This window comes from Zymoseptoria tritici, chromosome 1 (genome assembly GCF_000219625.1).
Source record: "Zymoseptoria tritici IPO323 chromosome 1, whole genome shotgun sequence".
Taxonomy (NCBI): domain Eukaryota; kingdom Fungi; phylum Ascomycota; class Dothideomycetes; order Mycosphaerellales; family Mycosphaerellaceae; genus Zymoseptoria; species Zymoseptoria tritici.
In genome coordinates this window covers 5,740,804-5,756,239 of record NC_018218.1, presented here as the reverse complement: position 1 = coordinate 5,756,239, position 15,436 = coordinate 5,740,804, and the positions used below count along the sequence as shown (strand labels likewise).

Here is a 15,436-nt window from a genome sequence, read left to right as displayed (position 1 = left end):
CCAAGATGCTCAACCTCTCCCCCTCCTCCGGTCCCAAACCAAAATGCATCGTCACAACCACAAAACTCCCCGCCTTCCTCGACCACGAACAACCACCCACCAAAAAACGACCCTTCTCAACCCTCCTAACCCAAAACTTCACCCACACCCTCAACCTCCTGCTCCCTTCCTCCGCCGCCGAAACCCTCCAAACCCACCTCTCCTCCTCCCCCAACTTCAACGGAAAATCAACCTACTCCATCCTCCACCTTTCCCCCCTCGCCCTCCTCACCAACCCCTTCTTCACCACCTACATCAAGTCCGGCAATGTACTCATGCACTCCTCCGGCCGTCCCGGGATCGACAGTCCGATCCTCAGTCTCTGCCATGGGGTGCTGCGCATCGAAGTCGATAAACCTACGTTTGAACGATTGGGGTTGGAAGGGAAAGCTATGCCTACGTTTGGGAGGAAACATGTCAAAGCGAGGTTTGCGATTGAGTTGGATTTACGACTTCCGAGTATGGTGAGGGGGAAGAAGGGATTTGATCGCATCGTATGGGCGTTTGGGAATGTGTTGACGGACACTTTGACGTGGGTATTTTGTGACTTGGCGGGAGGGGAGGTGGAGGGGAAGGCGGCGATTGAGGAGCATGCGCCGGTTGGGAGGGAGGTTAAAGCTGAGGTGCTGGATGTTGGGAAGGCGATGGTGCCGGTGTTTCCGGTGAGGATGAAGGAGCAGGAGTACGCGGAGGCGGCGGAGGTGTTGGAGTGGTTGAGTTTGGCGATGTTGGGGTCACCGCGGATTCTGAAGGGGGATGATGTTGATGCTTTTTTGTCAAGATATCGGGTTCCGAACGATGCTGGGGAGCCGATGGAGGAGGATTTGGTGAGACTCCAGTGGAGGGGTTTGATACCACCGACGTTTGCGCATAAGATTCTTCTTGCTGCGATGAAAGCTGTGGGGCAACAGTGGGTTGCGGTTGATGGGCAGGCGTTTGGTGGAGAAGCGTACACGATCCTTATCAATGAGGGGCACAGCACGACTTGGGAGTACAAAGATTGAAGAAGGCGACGACAGAGTGGGAAATATTTTTCGGTCTATGGACTCACTACCCCACCTCAAGGTGCAGCACTCACACTCAACAACACTTTCTGCAACGGCGCCAGAACCTCCTCCGATCCAGACCATTTATCGCCCGCGGTAGCGACGGCTTGCACGAGCAGCGGATACAGGAAGTGCAAGTGTGCTCGCGGCCCGGCTTGACCAACAGCTACTGAGTCCGACTTCAAAGCCTCGGGATCGAGTTCAAGATTCTGAATCGTCTCGAAGGAGAACAGCAACTCTTCCAGCTCCGAAAGTGGTTGCGGTCTCCTCCCTCGCAAAGGCTGGTCGGCGATATATGCTCTGACGGGAATGGCGAGACGCAAAATAAGCAGTGGTGCCGAAGCTCTGGCCAAGTTCTTCCGCTCAGGAGATGCGTCTGATGTAGAAGCGAGAGCCACGAGCTCGTTCCAGCAGACGTATGCCAGTTCCTCTCGCGACGAAAATGGAACTTCCTTGACTCTGCCTCGTCGCACATTTCCAATGTCTATCAATGGTGACAAGTCTGTCCCGAGCACCTCGCCGGGTTCAGGTTGGTGAATCAAGGACGCCTCGAAGAGTGCGCGTGTGTATGCCAGCTTTATTGTAGTGGGCAGGTCAGAGCTTCCCAGTCGTGGGATGAGTACAGATTGCAGAGCGTTGAAGCTCTCAATGTCAAACATCTGATCGTCGTGGACTGTCGTCGTCGCGTCGACCAAATGCAAGTCGTTCGCTCTCACCACGCCGCTGATGATACCAACGTACTCGGTCCAGATCTCATTTCTCGAACCCTGGTCCGTACTTGACCTCTCAGCCTGCTCGATGACCGGTCCTGCCAGAGCGACCGCGGCTGACGTCGCTCTTCGCCACAACGGCAAGCCTTTATGTTGCAGTCTGAAAGTATACTTGCTCTCAACCACTCTTCGCAGACTCTGCACTGCCTGCAATAGAGCGCCCGAGTCAAGCAGATCTCCCTCAGCTATATGCGGTATGACCAGCTGCTGCAGCCAGTCAATAGCTTCGCTCGCCATGGCCACGAACGTCGGCTGAGTGTTCGTGCCCGTGCTGTCAGGCGCTGTGTCGTGGTGGAGAGTAGCGAGCTTCGCGGCGACGGTAACAAGGCAAGCTGGGATGTCGTGTTGATCTAGTCGCATGCTTTTGAGCAAGAGCATGACTTTGTTCTGCAGCGGACTCATGTTCTTCGTGTCGGCACCATAGAGAGGGCCGTTCGAGCCACGGATGCAGTGGTAGAGATTATCGATCATCGTGCGGGCTTGTGAGGTGCTCATGGTGTCACGGGTGAGGCGGTAGATTTCCTCGCCGGAGGAGGCGTAGGCGAGATAGGCGTCCTGGTTGCTTGTTTTGGGGTTACTGTCATCCCCTGGATTTGGGAATCTTTTGAGCCAGAGAGAGACGGTCCTGTAAATTGGACCTTTCCAAGCTGTCTGCGAGGAGTCGATGCAGGCTAGAACTTTGGCCAGCGCCGAGTAGACTGCCGCGTTGAGAGAATGATCCTCAACATCTAGGTATCGTTCCAGCATACTAAGGAAGACTTCCCAGAGGCCGGCAAGTTTGGCGACCTGCTCGATCAAGCGAAGATGCTGAGAGACCACTCCAAAGTTCCCTGCGATGATCGTCTTGGACATGTCGACATCAGGTTTTGTCGATGCTTGGCTGTCTCCGCCGGTATTCTCATCTTCTTGAAGGTACAGAAATGAGTCGGCTCGGGCAATGTAGAAGATGGTGTTCCGGAGCAAGAGATCCCACGCGGCTGGCGGAAGCTCGTCACCGTGCTGTTTGAAGACGTTGCACACAGTCTGATATGCAGCGTTTCGAATTTCTTTCAAAGGTCGTCCGGCGACGTCGCGAAGGCGAAGCAGTAACAGCAGCCATTGCGCAGGTCGTGATCGCTCCACTAGAGGCTGCAAGTCTTCTTCCAGCTCATCGAAATCGGCGGCTTCGGCGATGAACGCCGTAAGCTCTTCGGTGGTGAACTTGCCAAACAGATAATCGCCGACGTTCCATGAGATCGTGATCGTCGTTAGCGCAGCGTTGATGTTCTCAGCTTGGCACATGAAACGATGGAGGAGCTCGATCAATGCCGGGATATCATCTATCGGCAGGTGATCCAAGAAGTCAGAGCAAACAAGCTGGGTCGCGGCGAACGCAATGCGACCAATCGGGCTTGATACCAGATCGAACGAGACGTTCCTCCAGTCGATGTGGATGTCTCCGTTTCCAGCAGACCGGGGAAGACCACCTTCTTGCTCGAAGGCAGTGCTGATGATCGCGATGATGTGGTCCCAGCCTGCAACCACTGTGTCGCCACAGCGTTCCAAAATTGCGCGCAGAGCCTCCAACGCATGGCTTTGAACTTCGAGATCTGTTGAAGTTGAATCGCCATCTTCTTGATATGTCTCCTGGATGAGCCGTAAGAGAATGACCCAAGCGCGACGCTGTATTATAGCCCGATCTTCCAGCTCCTCTTTCGTGACTTCTGCAACCGTGGCTTCGGCCAGTTTGACCAATACATCCGTAGCGGCTTTGCGAGCATCTCTAGGCGCGGAATTAGAACACGCAACGGCAGTCAGTTCGTCGACCAAAGCGTCCCATCCGCTGTTGGCAGGGTCCTCGCTCACGAAGCGAGAGACGTTGAGCTGCATCAGACTCCCGAGCTTGGGTATCACGAATTGATAGTCTCTTGCTTGGAGCTCCAACATTGTACTGAGTCCCGGAAGACCCGAAAATGTCCGGCGAGTCGCACCCTGTGATTTGGGTGTGGAATGGCCTGAATCCGGCGTCGAGGATACCGGCGACTGGGGCCGCTCGCTCTTTCCGCGGAGGAGTCGGCAGAATGTACCCACCACATTCATGAATGCATCATTGGGATAGTCGGCAGTGCTTTCGAGAAGTCGTGATGCCGCAGCTTCGACCGCGGCAACTTCTGCACTGAAAGCCTGGACCACGCTCGCGGAATCTTCCTTGTGCTGAGATGCGGAGTTCATGCGACTCATCTGCTGAGGAGTTGTACGGCTGAGCACCATATCGGCTTGCTTGAGCGCATTCACTACAACCACGAAAGCGGAACCCAGAGTCGGGCCCAATGCAATTGCAAGATTCAAAAGCGCTCTCAAGCAGAGCAAATTGCGTACTGTGAGCATCGGTCTCACGGGCTCGCCAGAAGGTCGTTTACTTTGCTCCATGGATGATGATGAGTTTTGCGTCGAAAAGCTGTCGACACTGAGCAACGCTCTTGGATTGGAGAACACTCTCGGGCTCTCAGCGGGTGGCGATCTGAGCGTTTCTGCTGTGGCAGCATTGAGTACGTGAGGAGGGACAGCAGCTTTGGCAAGCGTGGTCATGAAGGCGTCTCTCGGTGTGTCTAGCCGTAGAAGACCGGCCACCTGTGCGAATCGCTGGTATGCTTTGATCAGGTTGCGGAAGTACTGCTCGTCCAGTGCAGCATTGAGAAACGTCGATGATGTGGCCAGCACAGCGGGCCAGCAAGAGTCCACGATACCTGCCACTGCCTTCACTCTCGCTGCATATGGAGCGTCCTTGGCTTCGAGGGGGTTCAGTGGCACGGCGCCAGTACGAAAAGATTGCGATCTCCCTCGTCCGTTGGTTGATCCGTTCGATCCTTTGTTCCGCGACTTCTCGTGCTGCACGGTCAATGGTAGGACAGTCCTCGCCAAAGAGTCTGACAGACCGTTCAAGCATTCCAACACCATTGCGTAGACGTAGGTCTCAGGCGGAGCAGGGGCGTCAGTCTTGTCTAATTGCTCCATGTACGGCGATCTCGGTAAGCTCCATCGCGAGCTGATGCCGGCGATGCTGACTTCCAGAACACCCAGCGCCGAGCCTATCACACCCGTCATGCCGCCCGTGGCTTCAAGCGTGGCCTGATCTGCGCTTGACTCGGCGTTTGCTGTAGGGCCCGTAGGCACAGTGGATTGTTGTCCGAGTCCAATGACTGCGGGCTTTTCTGTTGAAAGTCGCACGAATGAGGATATCATATCCTGCACGACCGGCTTGCCGCCTTCTCGCATGTCGATTACTTCGTAGGCATCGATGACATGGCTGCTGTCAGCAAAGAACTCTCGCAAAAGCTCCATGACCAGCGCTCGCTTCCATGCGGGTACCTCGGACTCCAGACATTGCGTGCAAAGGCTCAGAGCAGCCTCGCAATCCCCGGGAAAGTCGAACAGATAACTGTCCAAGATGAGTCGCAGTATGCGCACCAAGCGAAGCGTTACAAGGAACGATAGTCGCTCTGACAGTACTCTGATGATCAATGGGAAGAGGTTCGCCCGTATGATGGACATCAGCTCATCGTGCGCGCCAAAAAGCTCGGGATTAGAGTCCAGACAGGACCAGATGAGCTCCAAGCTAGAGTCAACGGAGAGTGAAGTGAACTGAACAAACTTCGTCTTTCGCTCGTCAGCCGCCAAAGCCAGGTCTCGAAAGACCCTGTACGCATCGAACGCAGCCGGCTTGAGATGAAGCGGTCCATTGTCTCCAGGAATCTCAGTGGTCCCAGCGTTCGAATCGGCCTTTTCATCCTCACTTGTGACCTTCTCAAACACTGTCGTGACCAACTGCTGTAGTGTCGCAGCCGCCACGCCACTGACAGTCGAAGCCTTCGCCGCCTGCAACGAAGAACACACCTGCAGCGCCGAGCTCAGAAGGTCTCCCTCCAGATCTGTGCCATAGTTCGCTAGAAGTGAAGGTAAAGCCTGCAGTATCTTCAATTGAATGTCCTGGCCCAGATCCGTGCACGCATTGAACGCTTCCAGAGCATCCTGCAGTCGCGCCTTTGGCAGTCCTCTGACGATCACGAGCTTTTGTAAGCAGATGATCCCGGGTCCAGCAAACTTGGGATTCCGCGTTCCACAGGCGACGAGGAACGGTTCTATGAAGGCCGGACGACGGCTGAGGTCTTGTTCCGTCAGTACTGGTCTGTTCAATATAGGTTTGCTCGAGGCTTACCGGCTGCAAGTTGTTGTTCGGAAGTGCTAGGAAGTGATTTTAGGTCCTGAAGCGACTTCTCTGCGGCCGTTCGAAGATCGGTGTTCTTTCTTTTGGCTTCGGATACGAGGTTGCTAAGTTCATTGGCGAGTAATGTCGCTGACATCGTGGGTGATGTGGCAGCAAAATTGGTAGCAGCCCAGAACTCCGGCCTATGATTCCATGGTGGTCGAGCCGCAGGAGATCATGTGTCGGAACACCAGTTTCAGCTCAGGAAGGAACCCTCAGCACAAGACATAGGGACGGACGGAATGCAGTACGTGGATTGAAATGCAAGGAGAGTCCATGTCTTCGTGTTTCTTGTCCTTTTGCTGTACACAACGTATGCTGCAATATACGCAGGGCTTACATACGCCAGTGCGCGCAGGGAGCTTGAAAAGGGAAAGCACATCGTTTCAGGAGATAGATTATACAGCGCTGTCCACTCTACATCTGAGCAGTGTACCACTAAGGTACCATTGCACTACGTCCATAGCCTGACACATCCATCCGCACCAGCACTAACAATCCACGCCTCAACAGGATGCCACTCCAGATCTAGCACACCCAGATCGCTCTTGATCTTGTGTCCCTTCAGCACCTTCAACGGCACCACAGTTGCGTTTTCCATACTATCTCCCACCACCTTGCCATGAAAGATTTGCAATGTACCATCATCACTAGCATCCGCAAAGAGAGGGTAGCTGGCGTGGAACTTGACCGTTCGAATAGCCTTGGAGTGGTATCGCAGAGTCTTGTAGGGCGTATTCCCCAAGTCCAGATCATGCCACAGCAAACGCTTGTCGTACGATGAGATGAGCAAGTTGGAACCCATGGGATGTAAGCTGATGCCACTGATCCAGCGTGCGCCGGGCATGAGTTCCTTCTCCATCTTCTGCGCCTGGAGATCGTAGATGCGGACTCGTTGGCGGGTGGCCACGAAGAAGAGAGGTTTGCTTGGGTGGAAGCAGACGGTTTGAGCCAGACCCTTCAGACGCTTGAAGGGGTATTGCGTTTGATGTTTGCTGAGTGTGTGGATCGCAACGGCAGTGGAGGTCGAGCTAGTGTTGGGTGAGACTGTCGAGAAGTACTCGCCACGACGATGCCACGCGAGCGTCTTCGGACTCGATCGCAGTGTCAATGTGAGGACGACGCCCTTGTCTTGTAGGGAAGTCGGAGGTCGAGCCCACTGAGCTGAAGCGACCTTGTCCTTGCCTGCTGCTGTCTTTGCAGGGTTCGCTGCGGCGTATCCATATCCAGAGTCCAACACCTCACGACTCGCGGCTTCGACGTCATCGTCATCTGACTCCATCTGGGGAACGACGAAGTAGACTGTCTCGCCACAGCACGCGGCCAAGATGTTCGTGGTCTGACCAGGTCTCCAGGTCACCACGTTCACCGGCTCGGTGGTGGAAAGCCTTATTCGCCAAACCTGTCGTGATTGCTGCAGATCCCAAACTCTAGCTGTGCCATCGTCTCCTCCAGATGCGACGTATCTTCCAGCGGGATGAACGGCAATGCTTCGTACACGACCTTCGTGACCTGTGAACGTCTTGTGGCAGGTCGTAGGGAAGGGCTTCAGCTCAGATGGATCTGGCAGCTTCGGCAGAAGGGATTCGGGGTCAATGTTCAGCTTGCTTCTCCTCACTCTCGGTGCCAGGTACAGGTCGAGACAGCGCTCGAACTTCTCCTTCACAAATTTCTCATAACCAGGTACCTTGCGTAGCGCAGAGTGATCCTGAGGTAAGAAGTCGCGGTCCCGATCCTCCTCATCCTGCTGTTCCCACTCTTCTCTTTCGTGCTTATCGGGCAGATACTCTGGAGGTGGGTGATAGCTCTCCTCGTAGCCAGGCGGCGGCAATTTCGGCGCAGGTACGTTCATGATGTGATCCGGCCTTGGTGCCTCATTCGCCCAGATGTCAAAGCTGGCATATTCCCGCTCAGCCTCCTCCTGCTCACGCTCTTCCTCGGTCTGCTCGTGGAATGGCTTTATCCTGCCCTCCTTAATCGCCTTAACCATCTTCATCACGCGTTTGTGCTCGTGCATCGATGGGACGAATCTGCGCTTCGGTTCCGGTGCCGCAGTAAGTGGCATGACCATCTCCATACCTTTGCCTGTGAAGTACTCGACCATGTCTGGGTACGGATCGTAGCCCTCTCCTGAGCGCTCGTTCCGTGTCAATTGCTTGAGGGTCTCCAACTCGTCCTTGGTGAGGTTCAATGGCTTTCCGGTCGCTGGATCCGTCAGACCAGTCCAGCCTTCCGGAATGTCAATACTGTCCAGTAACGAGTCGAGAGCATGTCCCTTGGCAGGTCGCTGTATTCGCTTGCCGTTGATATCGTAGCCAATGTGGGGATATGCATCGTAATATGACATGGGAATGTCGCCAATCGTGTTTGTTGCTTCTCTTGCGTCCGAGTCGTCCGAATCGTAGACTGGATTGATCTCGTCGTATATGTATCGCTCGTTGCCATTCGCGTCTTCCTCGATTCGGAAATTTGATCGCTCCTCATCATCGAAAAGTCCAGACGGTGCCGACGAGGACTTTTTACTGTCGCTGTCGGTCTTCATGTCTCGTAGTTGCTGTCGCACATCCTCCTCGTCGTCGGAGGATGGAATCTCGTCGCTATTCAGTTCCTCTTCGTCATCCTCCTCGTCTTCTCCATCGTCCTCCTGATCTTCGAACGAATTGTCGCTGCTCTCGGCCTCACTTCCGCCCTCGTCGAATGCACCGTTCAACTCCTCACCGCCGAGCACATCGTCTTCCTCATCAGCCTCAGGCCGTGGCACCTCAACGACTTTTCTCTTCTGTCCAGCTCTTTGCGGCGCCATTGTTGCGAGCGTTATGCGAAACAGGCGACGATGTTCAAACGATTCGGATAAATTCAAGAAACGATGAAAGCTTCCCCAAAATTTCACGAGCACATGCGTCGATCAATCCTCACACAGAGCGGCAAAAGCAGTGGGCCACTCCGGCCAAAAGTCGAACCACTTCAACCTCACGGCAAATCAATGCGCGAAGGATCACACTTGCAGATCAGCCACCTGAAAGAACAGCACAGTAGAGATAGAGTCTCCCTTCGAGCAGTACGCATTTTTTACCCGTGTATCAAAAGACTCGTTTGTGACTTTCGTCAACATATTACTCTATAACTCTCGGTTTGACCCCATCCCCCGATCGAAACCCCTGGCAGACAGAGCAGTATGACAGCCGAGTCGTCCCAGGAGAACGAAGGGAACGTCAAGCTGAGAGCAGCTTGTGATGAGTGCCGTACGTGGTCCCAACTCGCATCATGTAGAAGCAGACCACATGTTGAACGTCGACAGGGTTCAAGAAGCTCAAATGCGGCGGCGAACGACCTCTATGCGCTCGATGTCAGCGGGAGAATATCGTCTGCGTCTACTCGCCACAGCATACGATGGGACGTCCAAAGAAACGACAGCGGACGGACGAAGGTGCTCCAAGCACGAAGGCAGGAACCAAGACCACGAGGTTCAAATCAATGCGACCAACGGCACAAGCCGATGAAGCGACCTTCGATTCTGGTCACTATGATGCACCGTTCACACCAGGTGGTACTGTTCAACCCTGGCTGACCGATGACTGGGCTGCAGTACCGTCCCTCACACCGGACAACAGCACATCCCACTCCGAGTCAACGTTTATACCGCCGCTCGAAATGCCGGCCAACATAGACGGTACGCTTCTCGGAGACGACTTCCACCTTGAACCAGTAGAAATGTCTCTTCCGACAGGCCCCGCTCCGAAATGCGCATGCCTCTCAACCCTATACCTGACCCTCAACACCATTCAAACGATGGACGAATCTTTCGCCTTTCCCTTCGCTCTACATCCTCTTCGAGAAGCAATGCAAACGGCCTCCAGCCTGCTGACATGTACCGAATGCCCAATCCGCTTCATCACCGGTCTTCAGAACACAGAGTTGCTCGGCACACTCCTCGTCAGCATCGCCGAACGATTCGGCAAGATCCTCGATAGCATAAGCCAGGAATCTGAACGCGCGACAACCGCAGAAGAGACGAAGAAGTTCCGACTCGCAGATCTCAGCGACTCGAATTCTCATCTTCACACCGGTGACCTGGGTTGCGCAGCGTCGTTCATTCTAGACCTCAGTCCGGATGAGTGGCGAAGTATGACCAAGAAAGTGGTCAGAGTTGAAGTCCACGGTCCTGCTAATGGCGATGCGTGCTGTCCATATTTCATGCAGTTGCTAGGGCAGATGGAGGAAAGGCAGAATCGATGGCATAAGCTACCGCTGCCAAAAGATTATCCCCGTGGTAACAAGATGGGTACCCTGCGGAGGCCAGGAGAGACCAAGGATGGCGAGCATCATTGTCTGAAGAATGCCATGTTTGCAAAGCAGCTGGTGGAGGATCTTGATTGGTCGTGAAACCTGACGATCCCAATCTTTGCTGGTGTTGGAATAGACCGCTGCTGATGTAGAGAATCAATCCTCTGAGAGAGATTCTTTCATGATTTTCGTAGCTTGCTCAGCGCTGCCATGATACCATCGCTGACAGGGTCTTCGTTGGCCTTTCTCTTCTTCGGCTCTTCGGCTGTATCTTTGCTGCTTGCAGCTTGAGGTGGCTTTGCCGGCTTCGTGATCAGCTCTCTCAAAGCCTCTTCGTCGTCGTCAAACTCATCGTCTGGAACTGTCGCTTCTGCTAGGCGTGATTGTGGTCGTCGGTCTGCATCAGCAGTAGTCGTGGCCATGCTAGAAGACTTCTTGAACACTGGAGGCCTCGCTCCGGCATCTGGGGTGTCGCTGTCTTCTCTGGTGATATCGCGTGAAAGTGTCGGTGCTCTCGATACAGGCTGGCTCAGCAGATTCAATCCCTCAAGATCTATTCCGCGCTTGGCCGCACGTTGGACTCGGAACGGCTCTCGAACACTGTCGCACCATTTTTGCACTTTCTTCTCTCCGAACCCTGCAATCACCGAGACGTCTTCGTGCCTGGCATTGACAGCTGCTCTAATCGAGCCAAACTGAGCCACGAGCGAAACCGCATCGGTCTTGTTGATCGAACGAGGCGTTGTTACGAAATCGATCAGACGATCGCTGTATGTCGTGGATTGGTGCTGTTTGATGGACGTCGGTGCAGCGTTCTCGTATGTCTTGAACAGCTCAAGGTACCTCCCGCCTTCCGCTGCGGACCAGCATAGTATCACTGTCACGTTATTGATGACGCTGGTTTTGCTGAGCTCCTTCAAGGTCTCCTCGTGGTTCTGAATATCCACCATGCAGAGGATAATGCGCAAGGCAAACTTGCCCTGGAGAGCTTTGATGCGAGTGTAGATGTACTCCGGGTGCAGTCGATGATACTTCAAACTCAGGAACAAAGCACAGGTAGTGACACCGAGCACATAGTCTGCTGCAATATCACCATATTCCCATGGCATCGACTTGATCCTCTCCAGTACTGGGTTGCCTTTTTGACGAGGAGACACAATTATGGCTGCTGGTCCAGTTCGTCTAGGTAGTGCTTGAGGTGTTGGCTGCACGACTCCAGTCTTTGTAGCAGAAGCTGGTCCAGTCCGGCGGTCGAACCCAGGTTGATTGCTTGGCCGGGATGCCGTTTGTCCATTGTTCTGCCGCGGTGCTGGTCCTGACGTGGCGGTGCGAGACACCATGGGGCCACTATCTTCAATCTCGTCGGCCATCTTGAGATTGTCACAGAGTCGTCAGATCTGAGTGAAATCGTCCATGTGCGTCTTCAAACGTCTTTCCTCATCACTGTCGCGCCGTCACATGTGAAACGGACAAATTGTGAATGAGAAGGAGTCGTCACGGACAATGAAGTGCGCCTTTGTGCCTGACGATTTAAACTCCTTCTAGCGCGACAATGCGGATCCACTCGGCCTTCCCGCCGTTTCTGCTGCAGACAACCACATCCTCCAACGCATCAACCTCGCCGTCGTCGAGCGCACCCTCCGCCCACCACTCACCACCCACCACTCCGATCAGAACCCCCGATACTTGGAGCAGATCTGCCAGCTCATCGCGCTGCATGACGACGGGTGTGCTGCGAGCGCCGTAGATTGCCGTCGGCCGCGGAAGACAGGCCTGGCTTTCCGCCGTCGATTCCGCCCGGTGACGGCCAATCCGCTCATTCCCCTCCCACGCATCTATCACGATATCCATACTCCGCCTATCCTCGCCACGTCCGATCCGAAACGCATACGCCGATCCCACAATCATCACCTTGCGACGGTCACGGCGTGCTCGTGAGACCGCATCCGATGTCCACCAGTGACGGAGAGCGATCGCCAAAGCGTCAGAGACTAGAATCATATTCACCAGCAAGTCCACAACCGACCGTCGACACGAGACACTTCGTGCCGCCGCAGACTCCACCTCCGAGTGTGCGAATGTCTCCGTCATGGACGGCGCACACACTACCCGCACAGCCGACCGGGAGTGGCACATCGACTACGTTTCCGACACCGCCGAGCACGGCTGGATATCTTGGGCACATGGCAGGACGAGGCGCAGGTAGTGAGGGAGGTGGAGATAGTGGGCATCAGACGCCTGCGGGTGAAGATGAAGGCTATGCGAGGCGGGATCATGACGGTGATGCAGAGATGACGGATCGGCCAGAGAGTGGAAATGACGGCGTGTCGAGTGTGGATGCTGAGCACAGAAGGACTGATCATGAAAGAGAAGGGGCAGGTGGAGATATAACAGCGCCAGTTCCAGGCGCGGGCGTGCTCTATAAACTCTCCACGGCCCGTAAGTATTCCCTGCGCGCATCTCTGACATGCGCGATGCATTGCTAAACTGTCTCTCCCTCTCAGCTATAGCAATTTCGCGGCCGCATCCGAGCCAAGATCTCATCCAGCTGTACGACTTGAAGCGCATACAAGCCGCAGTGGCCCGCAGGGATCCAGTCACGGGCGAGAAGATCAATGTGTTGCGAAAGTCCTACGCGAACAAGGTTAAGAAGCTCGGACTCGAAGGACTGAATAAGGCCCAGAGCAATTTGCATGAACTCGAAGGACTACTCGATCCGATGTGGAACAATGATGCCGGTAATGGCGCAACCCTGTGGGAGAATCACTGCGAGCCTATGCGGATGGACAAAGCGGATGTGCAAGAAGACCTGCTTAACAAGCTGGATGACGCACTACGGATGAAGCCAGGTCGCCTGCCGGCCAAAGAGCACGAGCAATGGAAAAGCATGTTGGGCTTGGACGAGGCAATCGCACCTGCCGTCGCGACGAAAGGTGGGAACACACCGAATGCGGCGAAGTTGTCAGGGACGAGTGCTTTCGCAAAGACGTCTCCTGGTGCGGGTGCGCGGAACTCCGCTCCGGCCTCTCCTAGGAGCCTATCGAGACCGGATCGAAGCAACAAGCGGCGCCGATACGACGACACCAGCTACGAGGGCTATCAGCAGGGTTTCGAAGACGACGGCTATAGCACAGGCGGCGTCGACGATACTGGTCGGCGTGGCAGCGGGGCCAAGCGTCAGAAGCGAAAGGTGAGTTTCATGTGACAGGGCTATCCTTTCCGTGAGGCGAGCGGAGCGGCGGTGCGGGAGGGAAGCCATGGGACTGTTGGAGCATTTCGAAGCAAGTCTGGAAAGTTCGAGCTCGCCTGTCAAGGCTATGAGCGTGCTCTACACGAATTTTTATACCAGCCGCTTCAGATTTGCGATCAGCAGACCATCGGCAAGTTCTCCCGCCTCCAAACCGTCCCACGACTCCAAACCGTTTCATCGTTGCCCATGTCAGCTTTTACGTGTGGCGCGGTTACTGACATGTCCCAGCAGGACTTTGCTTCGAGCGCTAATTCGCCTGCTTTTACGAACGGTTCCGGCAGCAATGGCATGGTCGGAGTACGAAGTTCATGAACATTCGATCGTACTATTCTCTGGCCCATGTCTATCTTTCGAATAGCCGAGTCAGGCGTGCATGCATCAGCAGCACCCGCTGGCCACCAATCCTCGATCCATCGTCGATCTCACTACGGGAGTGTTATCGGAACAGCTCTCGTCCAACAGCGAGCAGTGTCGTTCACAATGCTTGTCTACGGCGCATAGACTAGGGCAAGCATTTCCTTCTGCTTCGAAACCTCCAGCAGAATCACGACGGCATTCAGTGGTATTTGCCTCTTCACCGAGGCCATGGGAGCTTCGGCACAGATGTGCAAATGTCCGGAAAATAACAGGAGGAAAGTCGAGATTCACAGAAGACTGTCTCAGCTGTTCTGCACTTATATGCTTGGGTGGCGTTCTCACGATCTTTGCTTTATTCGCTCGCGGACTTGGCCTCCGCTGAGCTTTCTGCGTTGCTTTACGGCCTCTGTCAAAATACCCCAAAAATCTTTTCCGGCGTTGGGTTGCGGAATCGGGACATATGGCTTTGTTTTGCTGGCGCTGTACACGAGTTGCAATGAAGCACTCCTTGCCGCGTTACACTGTAAATCAGAAGCGCAGTACTGCGTACGACTGACTATCTACGTTTTAGTGCAAAAATGAAAAGAAGACATGGTTGATGACAAAACGGACACCTTGATGAACATTTCTCTACCACTTCACCTCACCTCACCGGGCTGAGGCACACTCGCTCACACGATCCGCTTCGTCTTTCCCGTCTCGACTTCATACACCCACCCACTAACCGTCCGCTCCACCAACGCGCTATGGCCCTGTAACCACGCCACGTCGTCTTTGACAGCCTGCTCCAAGTCGCCGAACGGTTGGAAGTCATACGTCGAAGCCAGAACGCCGGTGCCCACATTCGAGGCCACAGCTTTCAAGGCATCGGTGTTTTGGAAAGTGAGCATGCCGCAGCCGGTCTGCTTTCAGTCAGTCTTGTTCGATCTGGTAGTATGGCAGGTGATGGCTTACGTGTTTCACGAGGATGATCTCCCGGGTTCCGAGCAGATGCTGCGAGATCAGGATGGATCGCAGAGCGTCTTTGGCGTTGCCGCCTGCGTTGCGGATTACGTGGGCGTCGCCGAGGTCGATGCCAAAGGCGGCGGCTGGGTCGATGCGGGCGTCCATGCAGGTTACTGAATGAAATGGTCAGGAGGAGTCGGGCATGGTGGATGGGCGCTCGGCTCACCGACGAGGTACTTCTTCGCTGGAGGGAGGGCAAGGTGGCCTTTGGTGAAGGAGGCGGCGTACTTCTCGTTGGAAGCCGCGAGGTTTTGTTGAAGTTCGGTGGACATGGTGAGTTGTTTGAGCTGCTTGAAGGGGGGGGCTTCTCTTGAGATCGGTTCGTGCTGAGACGATATTGAACAGCTTTCAAAGGCTGCAAGCAGCAAGAGGTCTATATGTGTTACCGGATGGTCTCTCTTCCGCTATGGCTCATTGGCAAGTATGCATGGCGCCATCCACA

The 15,436-nt window shown here is 54.7% G+C and overlaps 6 protein-coding genes across 6 annotated transcripts; 2 read left to right on the top strand and 4 right to left on the bottom strand.

The window, feature by feature from the left end:
* Positions 1-5: 5 nt before the first annotated feature.
* On the top strand, positions 6-1,043 carry MYCGRDRAFT_98906 (uncharacterized protein; the record flags this gene model as incomplete). The annotated part of the gene is made up of 2 exons (XM_003856832.1): positions 6-602; positions 681-1,043. 2 exons carry the CDS (start codon positions 6-8, stop codon positions 1,041-1,043), a joined length of 960 nt encoding a protein of 319 aa, XP_003856880.1.
* Positions 1,040-6,195, bottom strand: MYCGRDRAFT_67581 (uncharacterized protein; the record flags this gene model as incomplete). The annotated part of the gene is made up of 3 exons (XM_003856759.1): positions 1,040-5,485; positions 5,531-6,000; positions 6,051-6,195. 3 exons carry the CDS (start codon positions 6,193-6,195, stop codon positions 1,100-1,102), a joined length of 5,001 nt encoding a protein of 1,666 aa, XP_003856807.1.
* Positions 6,196-6,482: 287 nt separating this feature from the next.
* On the bottom strand, positions 6,483-8,844 carry MYCGRDRAFT_54508 (uncharacterized protein; the record flags this gene model as incomplete). Its single annotated transcript, XM_003856758.1, has 1 exon — positions 6,483-8,844. The coding sequence occupies one exon, from the start codon at positions 8,638-8,640 to the stop codon at positions 6,553-6,555; it is 2,088 nt and encodes a 695-aa protein (XP_003856806.1).
* A 1,906-nt stretch (positions 8,845-10,750) lies between these two features.
* MYCGRDRAFT_24762 (uncharacterized protein) lies at positions 10,751-11,629 on the bottom strand (the record flags this gene model as incomplete). The annotated part of the gene is made up of 1 exon (XM_003856757.1): positions 10,751-11,629. A coding segment is annotated over one exon (879 nt), but the record flags the coding sequence as incomplete, so codon positions are not given.
* Positions 11,630-12,331: 702 nt separating this feature from the next.
* MYCGRDRAFT_90250 (uncharacterized protein) lies at positions 12,332-14,133 on the top strand (the record flags this gene model as incomplete). The annotated part of the gene is made up of 4 exons (XM_003856833.1): positions 12,332-12,821; positions 12,887-13,572; positions 13,732-13,929; positions 14,095-14,133. 4 exons carry the CDS (start codon positions 12,332-12,334, stop codon positions 14,131-14,133), a joined length of 1,413 nt encoding a protein of 470 aa, XP_003856881.1.
* Positions 14,134-14,660: 527 nt separating this feature from the next.
* MYCGRDRAFT_34525 (uncharacterized protein) lies at positions 14,661-15,266 on the bottom strand (the record flags this gene model as incomplete). The annotated part of the gene is made up of 3 exons (XM_003856756.1): positions 14,661-14,891; positions 14,944-15,107; positions 15,161-15,266. The coding sequence occupies 3 exons, from the start codon at positions 15,264-15,266 to the stop codon at positions 14,661-14,663; spliced, it is 501 nt and encodes a 166-aa protein (XP_003856804.1).
* Positions 15,267-15,436: the final 170 nt, after the last annotated feature.